The following is a 19,046-nucleotide window of genomic DNA, read 5'->3' on the forward strand; positions in this document are numbered from 1 at the left end:
AACCATTGGGTGACCAGGTCGAGAGTACATTCCTGGATCTGTTCCAGGTTATTCGGGCATTACAACTCGAGCTGCCGATAGAGGCCCAAACTGCCATCTTAGTGCGTTCCTACCACGTCTGCCGTAAAACCACACGTCAAGATGTAATTAGAGGGGAGATCGTCCCTCATCATTTGGTATAACATTTTTCAAATGAGAATGGACCTTGCTCTCCAGCACGCTACATACACTACTCACAAGACGCTACAACCATACAATTGGGAAGTGGGAACATCTCTCATGAATGATAACAATATAACATACAAATACTAGCAGATCTCTCTCTCTCGCTCGCTCGCTCGCTCGCGCGAATTGGTATATAAACCCGATCCCAACCCCAATATAGCTTAAAAGGGTTGTTTATCTGTTGTAAATTGAAGAGGCATTGATGTGAAACTGCTAGCCCAACATGTTTTCAGCATTATAAAATATGAAATGCAGTCTCAAATTCATGATCCACTGGTTAAACCCTAATCATTACGACAGTATTTCTTGAACACCTTTAATACCACAATCATATCAAGGGAAAATTGCATAGAACAAAATTCAATTAACCATAAATAAATAAAAGGTCTGCATATCTGCTCTTATTCATTCTTTGTGCTTGCAGGACCCACAAGTACTCCTTGAGAAGAACCTTCCTTACGATTATCATCATCCTTCACCTCATTGTCAGGTTTTCTTATCCTAATTTTGTATTTTGCCTCAAATTCGGCAATTTCCTTTTTCTTCTTATCCAAGGCCTCATTCATCCGTGAAATCACCTCCTCAAGACCCTCCTTGTTGCGCTGTACCGCTGGCAGAATATCTTTGATTGTTCTTTCCACAAGCACACCACCAATCATCCTATAGCATCGTCTAGATGGATCAAGTGGCTGTATGGCTCCAATCACCAGAGAATGCTCACTCACTTCCATCTCCAGTTCTGTAATTTTTGAGTAAAGTTGGTTGATTTCAGATCTCATGGTGGCATACATGTTTGCCACTGCCTGCTCATTTATAGGTTCCTTGGAAGCGCCTTCAGCTTTGCCAGTCATGACTCTAGACAAGAGAAAAAAAAAGTGTAAATTTAAGCAAAAAAAAAAAAAAAAACCAATGAAACATCACTCTACCCATCTCAGTTTTATTATCTTTTCCATGAGATGTGAAGTTCATGTCATCATGTTTATTCAAAAAGGTGAAATCCTCAGGGTACAAGTTCCTAAATTTTGTAAATGCATAGTCACCTTCCTACGAAAGATGGTAACAGCAGAAATCCTAACTTAACTAGAGGGGCTTAGACTCATAATCTATTGGGGAGTTGAAAGATAAAAGGTGGAGGATAACTGCAGATTGATGTTAGGTAATCCCATTTCCAATGAACTGTATCACCTGTAAAGTTTTAAATACCCAAGTTAACAAATCAAATGGATGACTACTAAATTGGTTATTGCAAAACCAAAAAAGCCTAACATACTAGTGTTAAGAATTAGAGACTTATTATGAGTCCTCTCCTTTATATACCACCTTAATGGTATGGTATTACAAAGTATACCTATCGATAATACCTTAATCTATTCTTACCAACTTGGTGATATAGGTGACCCTAGGTGATTTGGGGAAGATAAGCCTAGGTGAACCAAAAGATGAATTTTAGATACCTACCCCAAATGTAACAGGTTTATTTAAGAGTAATGAATTACAAATTACATACCCAAATTCTAACCAAATGAACCAGGTAACCATGATTTGAATAAACTTCTAGGTCAGCTAACTCTTCAGTAGATCCATCAGCTAGATAGATACAAGGGGGCAAGGAAAGGAAGTTGTTTCTGGCACGGCAGCACCTACTCTTTAAAGAAAGGTAGTTTTTCTATTGCATTTGTACATGGATGTTTGTTTTGCACATTGTTTCTCTTGAATGTTCCTTTGTTGTCTTGCCTTCACTATTTCTGCTTTTCTTTTTTCCCCAAAAAAAAAATTCTGCTTTTTTTGATAGGAAACAGCAACTTTCATTAAATTTGGATTAAGCTTCAAAGAAAATGAAGGTCCAATCCGTTATACTAGGGATTCCACTCCCAACAAGTTTCCTATTACAACTCAGCCCAGAAGAATTCTCCCCTGTTTAGCTAGAGAGAGCCATCCAAACCATTTGCTGGCCTTCTAACCCATGTGAGTCCATGCCCACATAATACCTGTTTGCAGCCACCCTATCACCAAATTTGAGTCCCCTTCCACTTTAATTTGTTGAAGATGCAGCTGTTTTTACCAATCTCCAACCCTTGGGGAGTCACCCACTCCTACTGGGCCAGAAAACAAAGCCACAATTCTTCCTTTTCCATCTTTTATTACACCACCTATGCCCAAAGGACCCATGTTGCTAGGGGAGAATCCATTAAAATTTAGTTTAAATCTTTGATTTGCCAGAGGAACCCAATTTTCCTGAATCACAGACCTTGAGGATAAACAATTTGCCACTGCAAATCAATTCCTTATAATATTATCAAAGGAGAAGTCCTTGAACAAATCCGAAGTCTTTAACCAATGTGCCACTTTGAAAGTATGTTGAAGATTAGTCAGTTTTTTAAGAGTTGCTGTTTTATGTTAATTTTTAGATAGGAAGTAGCGACCACAGCAGTTATGTGAGTCCAAATTTTATTTTTTATTTGAGTCATTTATGTGTCTTTTAATGTTTTGCCGCCCTATAAGGGCATAGTAGTCTTTGTACTTCTCTTATAATTCTAATATAAATATTAACTGAAGGGGCGGCCAGAAGATAGCTCTCTTTCTTTTCAAAGATCTCTTCATCTTCTTCTTCTCTTCTTTCTTCAAGAAACTACTCTTTTCTTTTTCTTTCATATTTTTGAATTCAGCAGATTTCTACTCGGTATTAAAGCTTCAGCTAGGGTTCATGAAGCTTTTTCATGCACCCCTAGATTGGCCGGCTGTTTTATGTTAATTTTTAGATAGGAAGTAGCAACCACAGCAGTTATGTGAGTCCAAATTTTATTTTTTATTTGAGTCATTTATGTGTCTTTTAATGTTTTGCCGCCCTATAAGGGCATAGTAGTCTTTGTACTTCTCTTATAATTCTAATATAAATATTAACTGAAGGGAGTGGCCAGAAGATAGCTCTCTTTCTTTTCAAAGATCTCTTCATCTTCTTCTTCTCTTCTTTCTTCAAGAAACTACTCTTTTCTTTTTCTTTCATATTTTTGAATTCAGCAGATTTCTACTCGGTATTAAAGCTTCAGCTAGGGTTCATGAAGCTTTTTCATGCACCCCTAGATTGGCCGACTGCATGAAGTAATAAAGAGCTGATCGATCTGCTACAGATTGCCCAGTTCTTGGATTTTTTGGTGGGATCTAGTCATCAGAAAGGTGACTAGATCTTGGGCGCTCAGGTATCATTGGATTTCTTTTGATTTTCTATAGGAGCGGTTAGGTTTTTGGAGCTTTTTGGACCTCTTGGAGTGGCCAATTCACTATTCTCTTTGTTGGGAGATGCTGAGAGGACAGAGATTTCTCTCTGGATAAGGTTTTCTTATTCCGGAAGGGTTTGTTCCTGTGTGAGTTTCAATTGTTCTTGGAAGCTCTCAACCTTTTTTATTTCTTACTGTTGAACTGTTTGAAGTAAGATGGAGAGTTGGAGTACCGAGTTGAAATCCATTGGTACCATGGGACTAGGCGTTGGGGGTGGTAGTGATATTTTTGGGTCTGGAATCATTACTACAGTAAAACTGGATGGTACAAACTATTTAGAATGGGCACAATCAGCCAAGATGGCCATTGGTGCCCGCGGAAAGTTAGGGTACATCACTAGGGAGGAAAGGAAACCTAATATAGATTCCTCTCAGTGGGTACAAGAGAATTACATGGTGATGTCTTGGCAAAAATTTTCTATGACTGCAAAGGAGATTTGGGATGGTGTGACTGAAACCTATTCTCAGAAGTAGAATGTAGCCAGAGCCTATCAATTAAGGAATCAGGTGATTAATGTGAAACAAGGAGGTAAACCCTTTGCCATGTATTTTTCCATGCTGAAAACCCTTCGGCTTGAGATAGATCACTTACAGACCGTGGTGTGGAAAAGCGTAAATGATGCAGTAACCTATCAGAAACTGGCAGACAAAAATAGGTTTTTTGAATTCTTGGCAGGGTTGAACCCTGAATTTGACATTGCTAGGCAGCATATTCTTTCTGGGGAGAGTGTGACACTCTCAAGCCTATGCCTTTGTTTCTGGAGAGGAAAGCAGGAGGAATGTCATACTAAGACAGCTTGGGATTGACCAATCGGCTATGGTTAGTACAGTTAAACCTAAACCGAATGGAGATAGAGGGAGCAATGAGACTAAGAGGGAGGATAAGGACTTGGTGTGTGATCATCGTAAGAAGCCTAAGCATACCAAAGAGACATGTTGGAAGCTCCATCCACATCTTATGCCAACCCGGATCAAGAACAACAAGGGAAATGCAAATGTGGCCACTATAGGAGACTCTTCGGCCCCTCTTTCCCAAACTGATTGAGAATCCATTGTAGCAACAACAGTAAGATCACAATTGGAAATGTTTGGACAACTTATGAGTAAGAAGGATACAACTAGTTCTAACCTTTTAGATGGACAACAGAGTGCAGGAGCCAACTACACCACTTCTTTTGCTCATACAAATAGTTCATATGCAACTGCAAATCTTGCATCCACTTCAGGTAAGGAGGGACCTCCCTGGATTATAGACTCAGGAGTAGTTCATACGCAACTACAAATCTTGCATCCACTTCAGGTAAGGATGGACCTCCCTGGATTATAGACTCAGGAGCATTTGAGCACATGACTAATGATCCTACCCTTTTCAGTTCTTATTAGTTGTGCTCTGGTAGAGACAAAGTCTCTACAACAGATGGTTCACATATTGCCATTGTTGGAAAGGGCACAATTAGAATGACCAATGACATTACTTTATCTTCTATCTTACATATCCCTAGACTTCATACCAACTTATTTCTATTAGTTCTTTGATAAAAAATTTGAATTGTTTAGCAACTTTCCTTCCTAGTAATTGTGTTTTGCAGGATCTGTAGTGAAAGAAGATGATTGGGAGTGGTTGTGAGGTGAATGGAGTCTTCCGAGACATCAGAGTCACCATGTTAACAGCAACAATTGTAGTGAGTCAAAGTCGGTGAGTTACGCTTAGAGGTGTAAATCAGGCCGTGCCACTTGCGGCACGACACAGCCTAGCACGACAATGTGGGCCCTGTTGGGCTTGGGATTTTAGGTCCACGGGTCAGCACAGCCTAGCCCGCAGCCCGACCCATATATATATATTTTATATTTATATATAGTTATATAATATTATATAAATTATAATTATATAATAATATATAGTATATAATATATTAATAAAATAAATATATTTTTTAATTTTATTATACTAATTTATTTAATTATTGCATATATAAGCAATTTTATACACGATTCATATAAAATTAAAATTTTAAGTTTTTTGTCATTTTTTTAAAATAAATAGCTTTGGCCTGATACACCACTTGGCCCACAGCCCGAGTCGTGGATCGTGCCGGGCCGATCCCCAAATTTTTCACTGGGGAGGGCGGCACAACCCACTTTACACCTCTAATTATGCTCTGGCATAATCGGTTGGGGCATCTATCTTTTAGTTCATTAAATTTTCTTTTTCCAAAGTTATTCGAGTCTGTCTAGTTATCTACCTTAGAGTGTGAGAGTTGTCAGTTGGGAAAACATTGTAGGCATTCTTTTAAACCAAGTAATAAAATAAGGACTTTTGCTTTTAATGTTGTTCACAATGATTTATGTGGACCATATCATATTCCTTCCATGGGTGGCTATCGTTATTTTCTCTTGTTTGTTGATGATTATACACGATATTCTTAGACATATTTAATGAGGTCTCGTGATGAGGTTCTTGACTTGGTACGACAGTTCCACCAAATGGTTCTTACACGATTTGGAGTGAGAACTAAGGCCTTCAGATCAGATAATGCCAGAGAATATTCTGAGGACTTGACCACATATTTTTTGGAGTATGGTATAATTCATTAGAGCAGTTGTGCATATACACCGCAACAAAATGTAGTAGAGAGAAAAAAAATAGACACATTGTGGAAGTAGCAAGAAGTCTTATGGTGTGTGCTTCAGTTTTTGTTAATTTCTGGGGAGATGCAGTTCTTACAGCCGTACACTTGATTTAACCGTGTCCCTTCACGAACTTTGGGATTTAAGGTGCCATTCAATCTCTTTTTTTTTTCTCCAGATGGGAGATGTTTCACATACCTCTGAGGGCTTTTGGTTGTGTTGCCTTTGTTCACATTCTTGGCCCCCGCCGCAAGAAATTTGGATTTGAAGGCCAAGAAATGTGTTTTCCTTGGGTATGCTCAGAACCAAAAGGGGTATTGTTGTTATGATCTAGTGTCTAGAGCAGATTCGTCATTATGGATGTTACTTTTTTTGAATCCACCTTTTTCTTGAGCAATTCTCCTCAGGGTTAGAGTCTTGGGGAGGAGAACTCATAGTTTGTTCCTCTTCCTATTTCCTTTGTGCCTCCATCAGTTCCACTACCTGAGCCACTACGGGCAGCCTCACAGAAATATCAACGCCGACTAACGGTGGTTGACTCCACACATGCTCAATCCGCACCACTCTCCATTAGTCCTTCCAAAGCTCTAGCTTCAGCAAATACAGTTCCAAGTATTCCCCTTTAGCCTGAGCCTGTTACTTTTCCTAACGATAACATTCCTGTACCTAACATCATTATTGCAACTGATCCCACTAACCTTGATCTTCCCAATGCACTTCGCAAAGGGTAGAGAAAGTGTACAACTCATTGCATTTCACACCATCTCTCCTACAATGCCTTATCACCCTCTTACTGAGCTTTCCTTTCTTCCCTGGATTCTATGTCTATACCAGGAATGTTATTGAGGCCTCTCCAAATCTGAGTGGAAAACAACCATGCAAGAAGAGATGAAAGCCTTGGCTAAAAACCAAACTTGGGAAATAGTTAATCTTCCTCCAGACATGGAGAAAGTTGGATGTAGATGGGTGTTCACTGTAAAGTATAGGGCCAATGGCAGGATAGAGAGGTACAAGGCAAGGTTGGTTGCAAATGGGTATACTCAGACCTGTGGCATTGATTATCTAGAATCCTTTGCACCGGTGGCCAAGATGAGTTAAGTCTGTATCCTCTTGTCTCTAGCAGCTACCTACTCATGGCCCTTGTTTCAGCTTGATGTTAAACCTGCATTCCTCAATGGTGATTTGCAGGAGGAGGTATATATGGACATTTCAACAGGTTTATATGGAAATGTTGATAAAGGAAAGGTGTATAAACTAAAAAAATCATTGTATGTCCTGAAACAATCATCTAGGGCTTGGATTGATAGGTTCAGAGGGGCACTTACCCCTTTTGGGTACACAAACCTAGTCTGATCACACCCTCTTTGTGAAGAAGAGAGATGCTCTTGTGTCAATTATGATTGTGTATGTGGATGAACTCAAATACTTCATACGGATTGAGGTTACAAGATCTAAGCATGGGATCTTCATTTCTTAGAGAAAGTATGTACTTGACTTGCTGCGAGAGACTAGGAAATTGGGAACCAAACCAGCTGACACTCCTATTGATCCAGATCATAGAATTAATGTTGTGGATGGTGAGTTGGTATAAAGATGTGGGAAGAGTGGACTAGGGGAAAGGAATAAAAAAAGCCAGAGGGATTTGAAACGAGAGTGGACTAGGGGAAAGGAATGAAAAAAGGCAGAGGGATTTGAAAGTATATAGTAAAAATGGAATATATGGAAAAAAGGAAGAACAATAATGAAGGAAAGGGGGGAAGTAGATGAGAAAGAGGAATAAGGGTATACTTGAGAACAATAATGAAGATCTTGAGATGGAATGTAATAGGGTTGGACAATGATAGGAAGAGAAACATTGTCAAAAACTTGTTAGGGAAGGAGAAGCCTAACCTGGTGTTGGATCAAGAGTCTAAAATAAAAGAGCCAAATAGGAAATGGATAAGAGGTATTTGGGGATCAAGGGGCTTAAGTTGGGCTTATACCCATTCTTATGGAGCCTTGGGGGGTGGATCATTATCATTTGGAAGAATGAGGAAATTGAATCATTGAATGTATGGGGGAATTAATTGGGCAATTTTCTTTTTTCTTTTTGATCAATAACAACATTTTCATTAATTAGACTGTAAATATAGTACAAACAAGGAGATAAAATTTCTTAACTCCCCCTACGGAGGCCAAAGCCCCATACAAAGTCTGTAATTACAACTGAGCCCAAAATAAAGCTTCCCTACCCACCCCCTCTTTGCTAACTCATCAGCAAATGGGTTAGCAGATCTCTTCACCCAACTGAACTTCACTTCCATGTCCTTGACTAGCTACATAATTTTTTTCTTTTCATTTCTATACCCCCATAGACCAGGCTTATCTTCTTTCAGCACTCTACTACCACCTTCGAATCCCCTTCAATTACGAGTCTTCTGATATTCATCTGCTTCGCTTTTTCGACACCTTCCACAGCTGCGCAGATCTCAGCTTTGAGAGAGTTCCCCATCCCTATTGGGCCTGAGAACAAAGCTAAGTAAGTCCCATTCTCATCCCTAAACACACCCCCAATACCGAAGGGTCCTGGATTCCCTCTGCTACTCCCATCAAAGTTCAGTTTTATGAAGCCAGATGGTGGGGGAATCCATGATAATCTCAGGTCTGTTTTGACCTGGTTACAATTAGCAATCTCACCCCTCTTTCTAAGCAAGTCATCCACAGTGAAATCTTTAAACAGCTATGAGGATTTCAACCACTGTACTAACTTGAAATGGATCAGGTCTATTAAGTCTTCAGCCCTCCTCTCTTTTCTAGAAAAAATCCTTGTATTCACTAGCCCTAACCCTCCTTGCTCCTTACTCCTACACACCATCTCCCAGCCCACCCTATGGTCCCTCTTCTCACCTCCTGGTTCCCAAAGAAAATTTCTCGTTAGTTTCTCTAACCTATTAGCCACCCTTGTTGGAATCTTGAAGACCAACAAAAAATAAATGGGGTAAATTGGCTAAGGTAGCTCTAATGAGTGTAATCCTTCCACGAAGAGAATGGTAGTTCTTTTTTCCAAGAGGTGAGTCTCTTCTCAAATCTTTCCACTACTGGGTTCCAAAAGACTTCTCTTTTAGGATTGTCTCCTAAAGGTAACCCTAGATAGCTCAAAGGCCAACTTAACACTACACACCCCAAAGTCTTTGCACATTCCCTAACCTCCCTTTCTTCCAAATTGACTCCCACTACACAACTTTTCTTGAAATTTACTTTCAAGTTTGACATCTGTTCAAACACTTGTACCACCAATGTCAAGTTTCTAATCCAATACAAGTTTGCACCCACACAGAATAGTATGCAAACTGTAAATGGGTAAGGGGTATCTCCTCCCTTCCTACTCTCCATCCTCTTATTAGATTCCTTGAATCTACTCTATGAATCAATTCCCCCAAAACATTTGCAATCAGTGTAAACAGGAACAGAGAACGTGGATCTCCTTGTCTTATTCCCTAGAGCTGGGATAAGTATGCCACTGACCCATTTACCAGCACAGAGTAATGACAATTCTGGACACACCCATAATCTACTTGCAAGCATGGATGGAGACAGGGTACCTGGCCCAGATGGTTTCCTTTTATTCTTCTTCCAAAAATGTTGGGATATTGTTAAGAAAGATCTTCTAAAGTTTTTTAGAGGGTTCCACTCCTCAACCATAGAAAACAAAGGCTTAAACTCAACCTTTCTGTGCTTGTTCCCAAAGAAAGGGGAAATTTTAGAAGTTAAGGACTTTAGGCCAATAAGTTTGGTAGGGTGTGTTTATAAAATATTGGCTAAAGTTCTAGCAAGAAGATTGAAAGAAGTGCTAGAAAATCTGATTTCTCCAAATCAGTTTGCTTTTGCCAAAGGAAGATAAATTGTGGATAGTATTTTAATTGCAAATGAGTGTGTAGAAGACAGAAAGGCTCTTGGGAAACCAAGGGTTCTAGTCAAGCTAGACCTTGAAAAGGCTTATGACAAAGTTGACTGGAAGTGTATATTGGACTGTTTGAGATTGAGTCACCACCCATTTCCACTTGGACTGGAAATGGAGTTGCCCCCCATCAAGTAAATGAAAAGGAGGTGATGGGACCTCCAGGATTTAATTGAAAAAACGGTTTTTGTTTAGATAGTGACTCCAATGCCCGTGGCACCAACTAACCAGTCCGGGTAAGACTTGGATGGAAAAGGGAAGGGGTTAAGCACCCCTCTCTCGGGTCCAATACGTGGGGCCCACGTGGTGATCCAAACAACACAATCGTAAATACACAATTAATACCAAGCATAGTAATGATGGGGAAAGTAACAAATTGAAAATAAACCGACAAAGAATCTACCCTATTTAATTTATTTATTATTTTCTTACTTTTCCTCTTTTATCTTTTCTATTTTTAATCAAAATCAGAAACCTATACTTCCATCAGCTCGAAAAGATACTCCCTTCCATACTCAAAAACAAATCCACTTTTGGAGGCAGGGGCCTGAGCAAAAGGGTGGAAGATTGCTCTTTCACCCCTTTTATATCAAAACCCCCACCTTCGGGCTCAGTGGAATGGTTGGGAGGAGGAAATTCAAACTTCTCGGTCCGATTCAGGCAAACATCAAGATGAATGAAATTACTAATAATGAGCAAACCAAGGTCCATAAACAGATCAGATCAATAATATAGAAAGAAAGAGATAATGGAGCGATTAAAAGTAAAAACAAGAATACAACATTGAGATTGACATTCTAATTCAAAATTAATTCAATAATCAGATATGATTAAGCACAATAAACAAGTCACCTGACAAAAATGATTGCAAAGATAGAATGGATAAGAACAAGAGAAAATCTAAGAACAATAAAAAAAGAGAAATTAAAGAAATACAAAAAGATGTTACCCGATTTGGATTTGGATGTCGGCCTGAATATGATGGATAGGATAGGGGGTTTCAAAAGATTTTTGTCACGAGCTAATTCCTTTCGACCAATAATGGCTTCTACTGAATGTTCAATTAGCAGAGGTTTGCCGGAATCAAGATGAATTCCATTGAAACATATCTCAGACGTTAACGACGATTTGCTCGGAGAAGAATGGGAAAGGAGAGTTGAAGAAACCACTGCTTCTAACGGGTTCAAATTTGCCACTTCTCTGGTTTCAGATCCTTCACTGCAACAGGTTGAAGCGATGGGAGAAATGGGTCGTAGGTAGGTCGAGCTGGTGATGATGAAATGCAAGGAAGGAAAGGAGAGAGAAATGGTGGACGAAAGAGACCAGAGAAGAGAAAGATGGGGAAGCTAAACTGCCGCTGTTGAGAGTTGTAGTGGCGGTGGCTGAGAAAAAGCGAAAACAAGGGAAACGAGATGCAGAAGAAGAAGAAAGAGAGAGAGACTGATGGAGGGAGGAGGGATCGCCGCCTCTTTTCTTCCCTCCTACTCTAGTGAGGTGTTTGAACGGAAGAGAGGAACAATCTGATTTCTGATCTCCTGAATGAGAAAGCTTAGGCCATGTTTGGTTCAACTCTCATTCTTTCTCATTCTTATCCAAGATCAAATTCTAAGATGGAAAAAATGAGTAAAAATGGGAAGAATGAGAAAATATTGCTACGAACCAAACGCTTTTTTCCCAAAAAAATGATTTTTTTTTACAACAAGAACAAGAGTAAAATTTGTAACCTTTTTGGTAACAAATTTCATTCTCATTCATTTTTTTTATTAATCAAAATAATAATATAAGGCTTAGAGGTGTAAAACGTGTCGTGTCGAGTCCACGTAAAGTGCGGGTTGTGCCGCGTCACCCTCCCCTAGAATAACTTGAGGGTCGGCCTAGCACATCCCACAACCTAAGCCCGTATGGGCCCATGCCGTGTCGCAGGCCAGGCTGCCCATGGGCCAAGCCTTGAAAATGAGACTCATCGAATATCTCACGATCATGTTGTCACCCACACGATCATGTCAGGCTTGGCATGACCCACGTGCCATCGTGTTAGGCCGTGGGCGGCACAACCCGATTTACACCTCATAAGGGTGTCAATGGACTAGTTTTGGATTGGATCCCATGCAATTCAAAATCAATTTAGACGGATTGGATAGACCAACAAGAATATTGGATTGGACCAATCCAATCCAAAATATTTATTAGATTGGATTGGACCATCCGATCCCTCCGTAATAAAAATTTATATTGGATTGGGTTGGATTAAGCCAATATATGGTCCATTGATATAAGATAAGAATATGTGTCAATGGACCGATTTGGGTTCAAACCAATCTAAATCAAAACGAATTTGAAAAGATTGGACAGTCCAGAATTGAATTGGGTCGATCCAAAATGATCCAAAAAATTCATTGGATTATATTGGACTTGGTCCATTTACAATGTACTCACATTAGACTGGATCATATTAGACAAAATCCAGTTCAATTGACACCCCTACATACAACACTCGGTGGCAAATATATCATGGAATCATGTGGGCCCCACATCAATAACACAATATGAAAATGGACAAAAATAACTTGAGAAGCTTTTGTAGTTTGGGCGCAGGTGAAATTTGCCAATGCAAGTTAATGGTCTCTTTGATCCATCTTTTTGGAGTATTCCTTAGAAAAAGGTAATGATTATGTGGAGATGCATTTGAGCAACAATGATTTAAATTATCTGGGAAGACATGATTCAGACTCAAACTTTGTAATTGTATATATACTGTTCTTTTAATTATTTCAACTAATTACTCATAAAAAAAAATAAAAAAAAAGCAACTATGGAATCAGTTAAGCGTTTTGGGCACAAGAAATAGTGATGTTGCAGTGACAAACTGCAAGAAAGTACAGGCCTCATAAACATCAATTGTCGCCCCCTTTGACTCTTGATATGTAGATTTTCTGGTACAATGCCTACAAGTGAATCCTACTTCCTGGTTATCAGCCATTTGCAAAGGTGAAAATTAAGTTTGCAGTGGTCCAAGTATTGCAAAGCTCTTTGTTGCTTTCTACCAGAATAAGCTGATGAATAGGTAAAGAAAGAGATCAAAGATGTCATCTATGAATATCCAAATAAGGAATAAGCATGCCAGTTATAATTTATATGAGATTATATTGTATTTGTTAGAAAAATATCATGCTTATTTTCTCAAATTTTTATGTGGATAGTTATGATTGGTTCATAAAGTCCTACCCAATAGATCTGAGTAATAAAGAGGTTAGTTATAGAACTGGTACCCTACACTCTATAAGGTCTGTGTTGGTGTATTTTCTTTTTGACTCAATATCAGATCTACCAATCTAGCCCAAAACTCGCCTATTAGCAGCTCTATAAACTTGCATCAAAATGTAGGCATAATTACTTATTAAAGTGTTTATTTCTCTTCCACCTGCCTTGTTGTCTCTTTCTTTTTTTCTTTTTTTGATCAATAACACCAGCTTCATTAAATTAAAAGAAAAGAGGGAATATGGATAGAAAAGGGGAGATAAAATATCTTAGCTCCCCAAAAACAGAAAACAAAGGCAATGCAAAGAGAAAATATTAAAAACTAGCCCAAAAAACAGACTCCCTATTCACTCCTTGCTTGGCCAACCCATCCGCAAATGAGTTGGCACTCCTCTTCACCCATTTGTAATGAATCTCAATGTCCCTACCCAGCCATAAGAACTGTTTTTTTTTCATTGTTAAAGTTCCACAAACCACTGTCCTCTGTCTTCAACCAACTAACCACCACCTTCGAATCACCTTCCAGGATCAAACGAGTGATATTTAATTCCTTTGCTCTTCGAATTCCTTCTCCAATAGGGCCAGAGAATAAAGCAATAACAATCCCTTCCTCGTTCCTGAAGACTCCTCCAATCCCAGAGGGCCATAGATTCCTTACACTGCTGCCATCAAAATTCAGCTTAATAAAGCCTGAGGGGGGAGGGGACCAAAACGGACAAAGAGTCCTCTTGCATCTAGCAATGGAAGCAATCTCTTTCCAGTTTCTTAACAAGTCATCCACAGGAAAATCTGAAAACAACTCCAAAGATTTTAGCCAGTGGACAGCCCTTAAAAGGATTTGATCTAACATTCTTCCAATGTTCTTTCCTTGTCGGAAAAAAATGCGTGAATTTCTTTCTTCCCACAATGACCAGCATACCACTGCCCTAATACACCTCCACATAGTCTTCCCTCGGTTTCTAGGCCAATTGAAAAAAGGAGAATACAAACCTTGGACAGTCTCCGAAGGATACCAAGAACACCCAAAACAGGAGAAAACCCACTCCCAAACAGTTTTAATAACCTTACAAGAGACCATGAGGTGGTAGCCAGATTCCCCATCAGCTTTACAAAGAGCACATCTATTAGGAAGTAACAATAGTTGGGTCTCTTTCTCTGAATTAAGTCTAAAGTGTTGATAGAATTATCACTTTGCCATGCCCCAATAACCAGTATGCTTGACCAGCACCCCTAGAACACAGTTCAAGGACAAAGAGAGTGCAAACTAATCAATACCTATATTATATAGAGGAAAGAGGAAGGCAAAGAATTCTTTTACCTCAATGTTAAGCACCTCTTCCTCTCCTTTCTCAAACATGTGGTTTATTTATTTTTAAATTAAAAATATAAAAATCACAAAACTATTTTTTATGAGTAACAACATAAGTTTTATTAAAATAAGGAAAAATAGGAATTACAAACATGGATAGCCTCAGCTAGCCATAGTGTCAATGCAATACATAAAGAGTAGGCAGTAGGTTATACAATTACAACACACCCCATCCCTAGACTTTGACCTTGGGCCTGGCCATAGACTGAGGTCAAAGCCCAATTTGCCAACTCAAACCCCACTTAAGCTAAACCCACAACTTAGGATGCCTCAGGGTGGTTTAGTAGACCTTAAGCAGGTTGTTCAAATTTGAAAGTCTTTTCTTTTCAATAAGTAACTTCAGATTTTATTAGGAAAAGTCAATATATACAAAAATACAAGCATCCCAAGGAGAGGTGTGAGATGCACTTCTCACATAACTCATAAATACAACTGTGGACTGTGGCGAGGGATAAAGTTCTGACAATCGATCATCTCCTGAGTAGAGATTTGCGGGTTGAGAACTGTTGCAGTCACTGTAGGTCCAGTGACCACATTTTTCCGCCAAATTAAACCACATTTTGTCTAGGTCACAATAAACATCTCAAAGATAGAAATATGGACCAACAGATATTCTCTAGGCAGGTTCACAGAGTTGCATGACATGTTTATTTATTTATTTCTCTGAGTCACAATAACCACTGATTCAGTGAGGTATTTGACACCTAAGAACCAAGCCAACTTTTTGCCTGCTTTTGAATCAATGTTAGACCAAGTGACTTTGTACTGTATACAACCATCTTCATTCCTTAGGCTGACTCTCTTTCTCCCTCTAAGAAAACTCAATAACGATACAATCTACATCAATGGAGAATTCAGTACTACTACTAACATTCCTCAACTAAAACTTTCCTTTCAGACCATCCGCTACCAACACACAACCATCACTAGGAACAGCAACTTGTTGATGGATACATTAAGAGTTCTTTTAATATTTGGAGAAACAGTAACTATTTATATATGAGTTCCTGCACCAGTAATTTATTTTTTGGTCAATTTGAGTTTTTTGTTCGTAATTTTTAACCTTTATTAGATATAAAAAAAAACAGATTACATAATAACATGCCAAGCATCCCTCTTTTTTAGGCCTTGTATCTGTCATCTAACCCTTCCTTTTAACTGTTTACATTACATACTCCAATAATTGTCCCAAAATATCCATCCCTATATACTCCTTGATCAGCCATGGAATTGCTGATCAATGAACCAAGAGAAGTTGGCATCAGCTGCTCTGGTATTTCTGCAATCCTTGACTGTTGTTCTTTAACCAGTGCACAACCACTCTAGAAACATTTGTCTTCACTACCTAATCCCGGCAGTATCCAAGATGACAACAACCATGCACTGAGGCAGGTATAACCAAGCAAAGACTTGCAATTTCCTGTTACTTTCCTTTTTCCTTCATTACACAGTCCAAAGGTTAAAGCACTGGCTACAGTTTTGCATGGACTCAGACACAAGAATCAGAATCTGAAACATGTCTAGGTCCAACTCAGCAAGTCCAAAAAAGTGGGATCTATGAACATGCCTCAGATAAATAATTAAATAATTAAATTACAATTTAAAAAGTGGGATCTACTAGTTGTTGCTGATGTTGTGTATGTGTGTTGTGAGAGTTGCTAATTTTTATGTATCAAACATCCAAAGTGCCCTTGAAGAAGTAAATAAAAGAAAAGCATTGCAATCAAATATGAATCAGAATTTCTAAATGTCAAATGGAATACTTTAGGCTCAGTTTGGAAGGAGTACAAATACAAATATGTAGAATGAAAAACCTTGTATTTTGTATTATTCCGTTTTATATTTGTGGATGGGACAAATTCCTGACCCTTTAGACCTTGATGTGAATGGGAGATCTGGTGTGTCAAGGGAAGAGATAGAGAGTGCTAGGGAAGATGGGGAACTTCCATCTGTTGCTCAGGTTTCAACTCCCATAAATGATGCTAATCTCCTTGATTCTAAACCCCTCCCAGCAAAACCATTTGATCTTGAACATTCTAGAGACCTGGCTTTAATTTCAAAGAGCTCAGTTGCTCCTATCAACAAGTTAAAATCTCAAGGTTTCAAGAAACATGATGAAGATTCAGACATTCAACTGGATACTGAGAGTGATATAGAAGAAGTTGCATTAACTGAGCTAGAGAAAGAAAATGCAACAAGTATTGGATGATCTAAGATGATTGACAAGTCATGGGAGGACTATGGATCCATGGAGTTTTGCTTGGTTCTGAGTGGAAAAATGGATAAGAGTCGGCGAAATGTGAAGTTGGAAGCGAAGGTAGCTAATTTTCACTTTGTTTTTTCCTCGTTCTTTTGTTGATTTTGCTACTTGGCCATTGGCTTTAACTTCTATATGACAGGTAAGATCAGCATAGAATATCCTCTCAGGCCTCCGGTTTTCACAGTCAAGTTGTATACCATCATTCCAGGAGAAAGTCATGAGAGAAATGCTTCTGAATGGTACAATGAATCCGTGCCATAGAAGCAGAGGTAAGATAGAAAAGTTCTGAATTTTTTTATCTCTATAATCATTCACGGTAACAAATCAATCCGTGATTTAAATCAATTTTTATTAATGAAAATGATCTTTTTTATCATAAAGGATCAGCTCTTCCATCTTACCATGGTAATAGTTTTATCTAAATTGTCATTTGGATATACAAATATGGTTTCAGCATCCCACTCTATCACGGATTCAAGTTTTTTTGGTAATGAATTGGAATTGTTACCGCTAGTCAGTAACTCAGTATTGACTTTTGTGGCTTCTATTGTCCTCTTAGAGCCTTTAACTTGTAACAGAGATTAATGTTCATTGATGTGACAAACCATGGGCATGTTATTTTCACTTTTCTGCAGTGCACCTAACTAGATATGTTTATTATGAGAAAACACTCGATGACTGTAGCGATTGCAAGTAGCATTTTATGTTTAGATCATGTTAGTAGAGTCTTTCTTTTGTTAGGCCAATTGAAGGAGAACTACAACTTCCATTAAACACCACTTTCTTATTCTATTCCCCTTGTTAGTTGCTAGTCATGCATCTCAATGTTTTTCAGTAATCTTGTCCGGATAGAATAAAATTCTTCTGATATTTTCAAGGAGGATCAAAATCATTAGTCTCATTTGGTAGAATAACAACAGAAGTACTTTGTACTTGTAGAAGAACTTGAATGCCAATTTCTATTTCTAGATTTTGCAATGAAAAGGTTTAAGTTGTTGATGTAATATATTCATGCAATAATTGGGTCGTGGATCTGTGCTAAATTTGAATTTCCATGGGAGTTACCTGATTTAAATTTCACGTGGTTCAAGCTTATTTGCATAATTACAACAACAAAGCAATAAGGAAAATAATTCGATAATTTAAACTTAAGTTTATACTTAAAAAAAATAACAGCAAAGCAATAAGGAAAATAACAGCAACAATTTATACTTTAAAAAATGTATAAATTACATAATAATTCGAACACACAAATACCAATAAGGAAAACGATGAAAGGACAAAAATTGTTCAAATACCTTAATCGGTGCTGCTTTCTTTTAATGCTTACAGGGGTGATATTGGTGGTCAACCTAAAAGGGGAAAAAACAGAGTAAGAAGAAGAAGAAGAAGAAGAAGAGGAGGAGGAGGATGTATCCATCTTCTGTGCGCAACTTGAGAAGAAGGAGAAGAATAAAGAAGAAGACGATAAGGAGAGAGAGAGAGAGAGAGAGAGAGAGAGTTTACCTTGGTTTGATCTCTTTGGATCGATCTTAACTTTAGGACAAACAGACCGAGATCGATCTCACCGTTACCTTGTACAGAGAGAGAGTCGATTAGTTTTACCTTGTAGAGACTTCAACAGATCGAGATACCTCGGCAGAGAGAGAGAGAGAGAGAGGGACGAGGGTTTACCTTGTACAGAGAGAGATAGCCAGACAGGGTTTAAGAGAGAGAAAGAGAGGAACGAGGGTTCAGTGAGTTCAAGTCGAGAGGCCTCGGGCTCGAACGAAAAAAAAAAAAATTCTGGGAAGAATGAGTCCTGCGGCAAGAAATGAATATCCAAACACTGAAACACCGATATCTCATTTATTCTTGGCCATTCTTTTCTAGAATCGGCAACAATTAAAACAATGATGCCACTTGGTTCAATTCACGGTGAAATTCTAAGATGAAAAAAATGAGTAAAAATGGGAAGAATAAGTAAATATTGCCACGAATTAAATGCTTCTTTTTCAAAAAATGATTTTTTTACGACAAAATTGAGAATGAGAGAATTTGTAACTCCTTTGATTACAAATTTTATTCTCATTCATTTTTTATTAATCAAAATAA

General features: G+C 38.4%; 1 protein-coding gene across 1 annotated transcript; it reads right to left on the reverse strand.

Moving 5' to 3' along the window:
• Nucleotides 1-424: 424 nt before the first annotated feature.
• On the reverse strand, nt 425-18,771 carry PDF2 (prefoldin 2). Its single transcript, XM_088977447.1, has 4 exons — nt 18,627-18,771; nt 18,459-18,526; nt 18,251-18,304; nt 425-1,080 (listed from the first exon to the last, which is right to left on the reverse strand). Exon 4 carries the CDS (start codon nt 1,074-1,076, stop codon nt 627-629), a length of 450 nt encoding a protein of 149 aa, XP_088833573.1. The 5' UTR covers nt 1,077-1,080; nt 18,251-18,304; nt 18,459-18,526; nt 18,627-18,771; the 3' UTR covers nt 425-626.
• Between the last annotated feature and the right edge of the window lie 275 nt (nt 18,772-19,046).

Source organism: Nelumbo lutea, chromosome 3 (assembly GCF_056320005.1).
Source record: "Nelumbo lutea isolate HS-2025 chromosome 3, American lotus-T2T, whole genome shotgun sequence".
In the NCBI taxonomy this organism is placed as follows: domain Eukaryota; kingdom Viridiplantae; phylum Streptophyta; class Magnoliopsida; order Proteales; family Nelumbonaceae; genus Nelumbo; species Nelumbo lutea.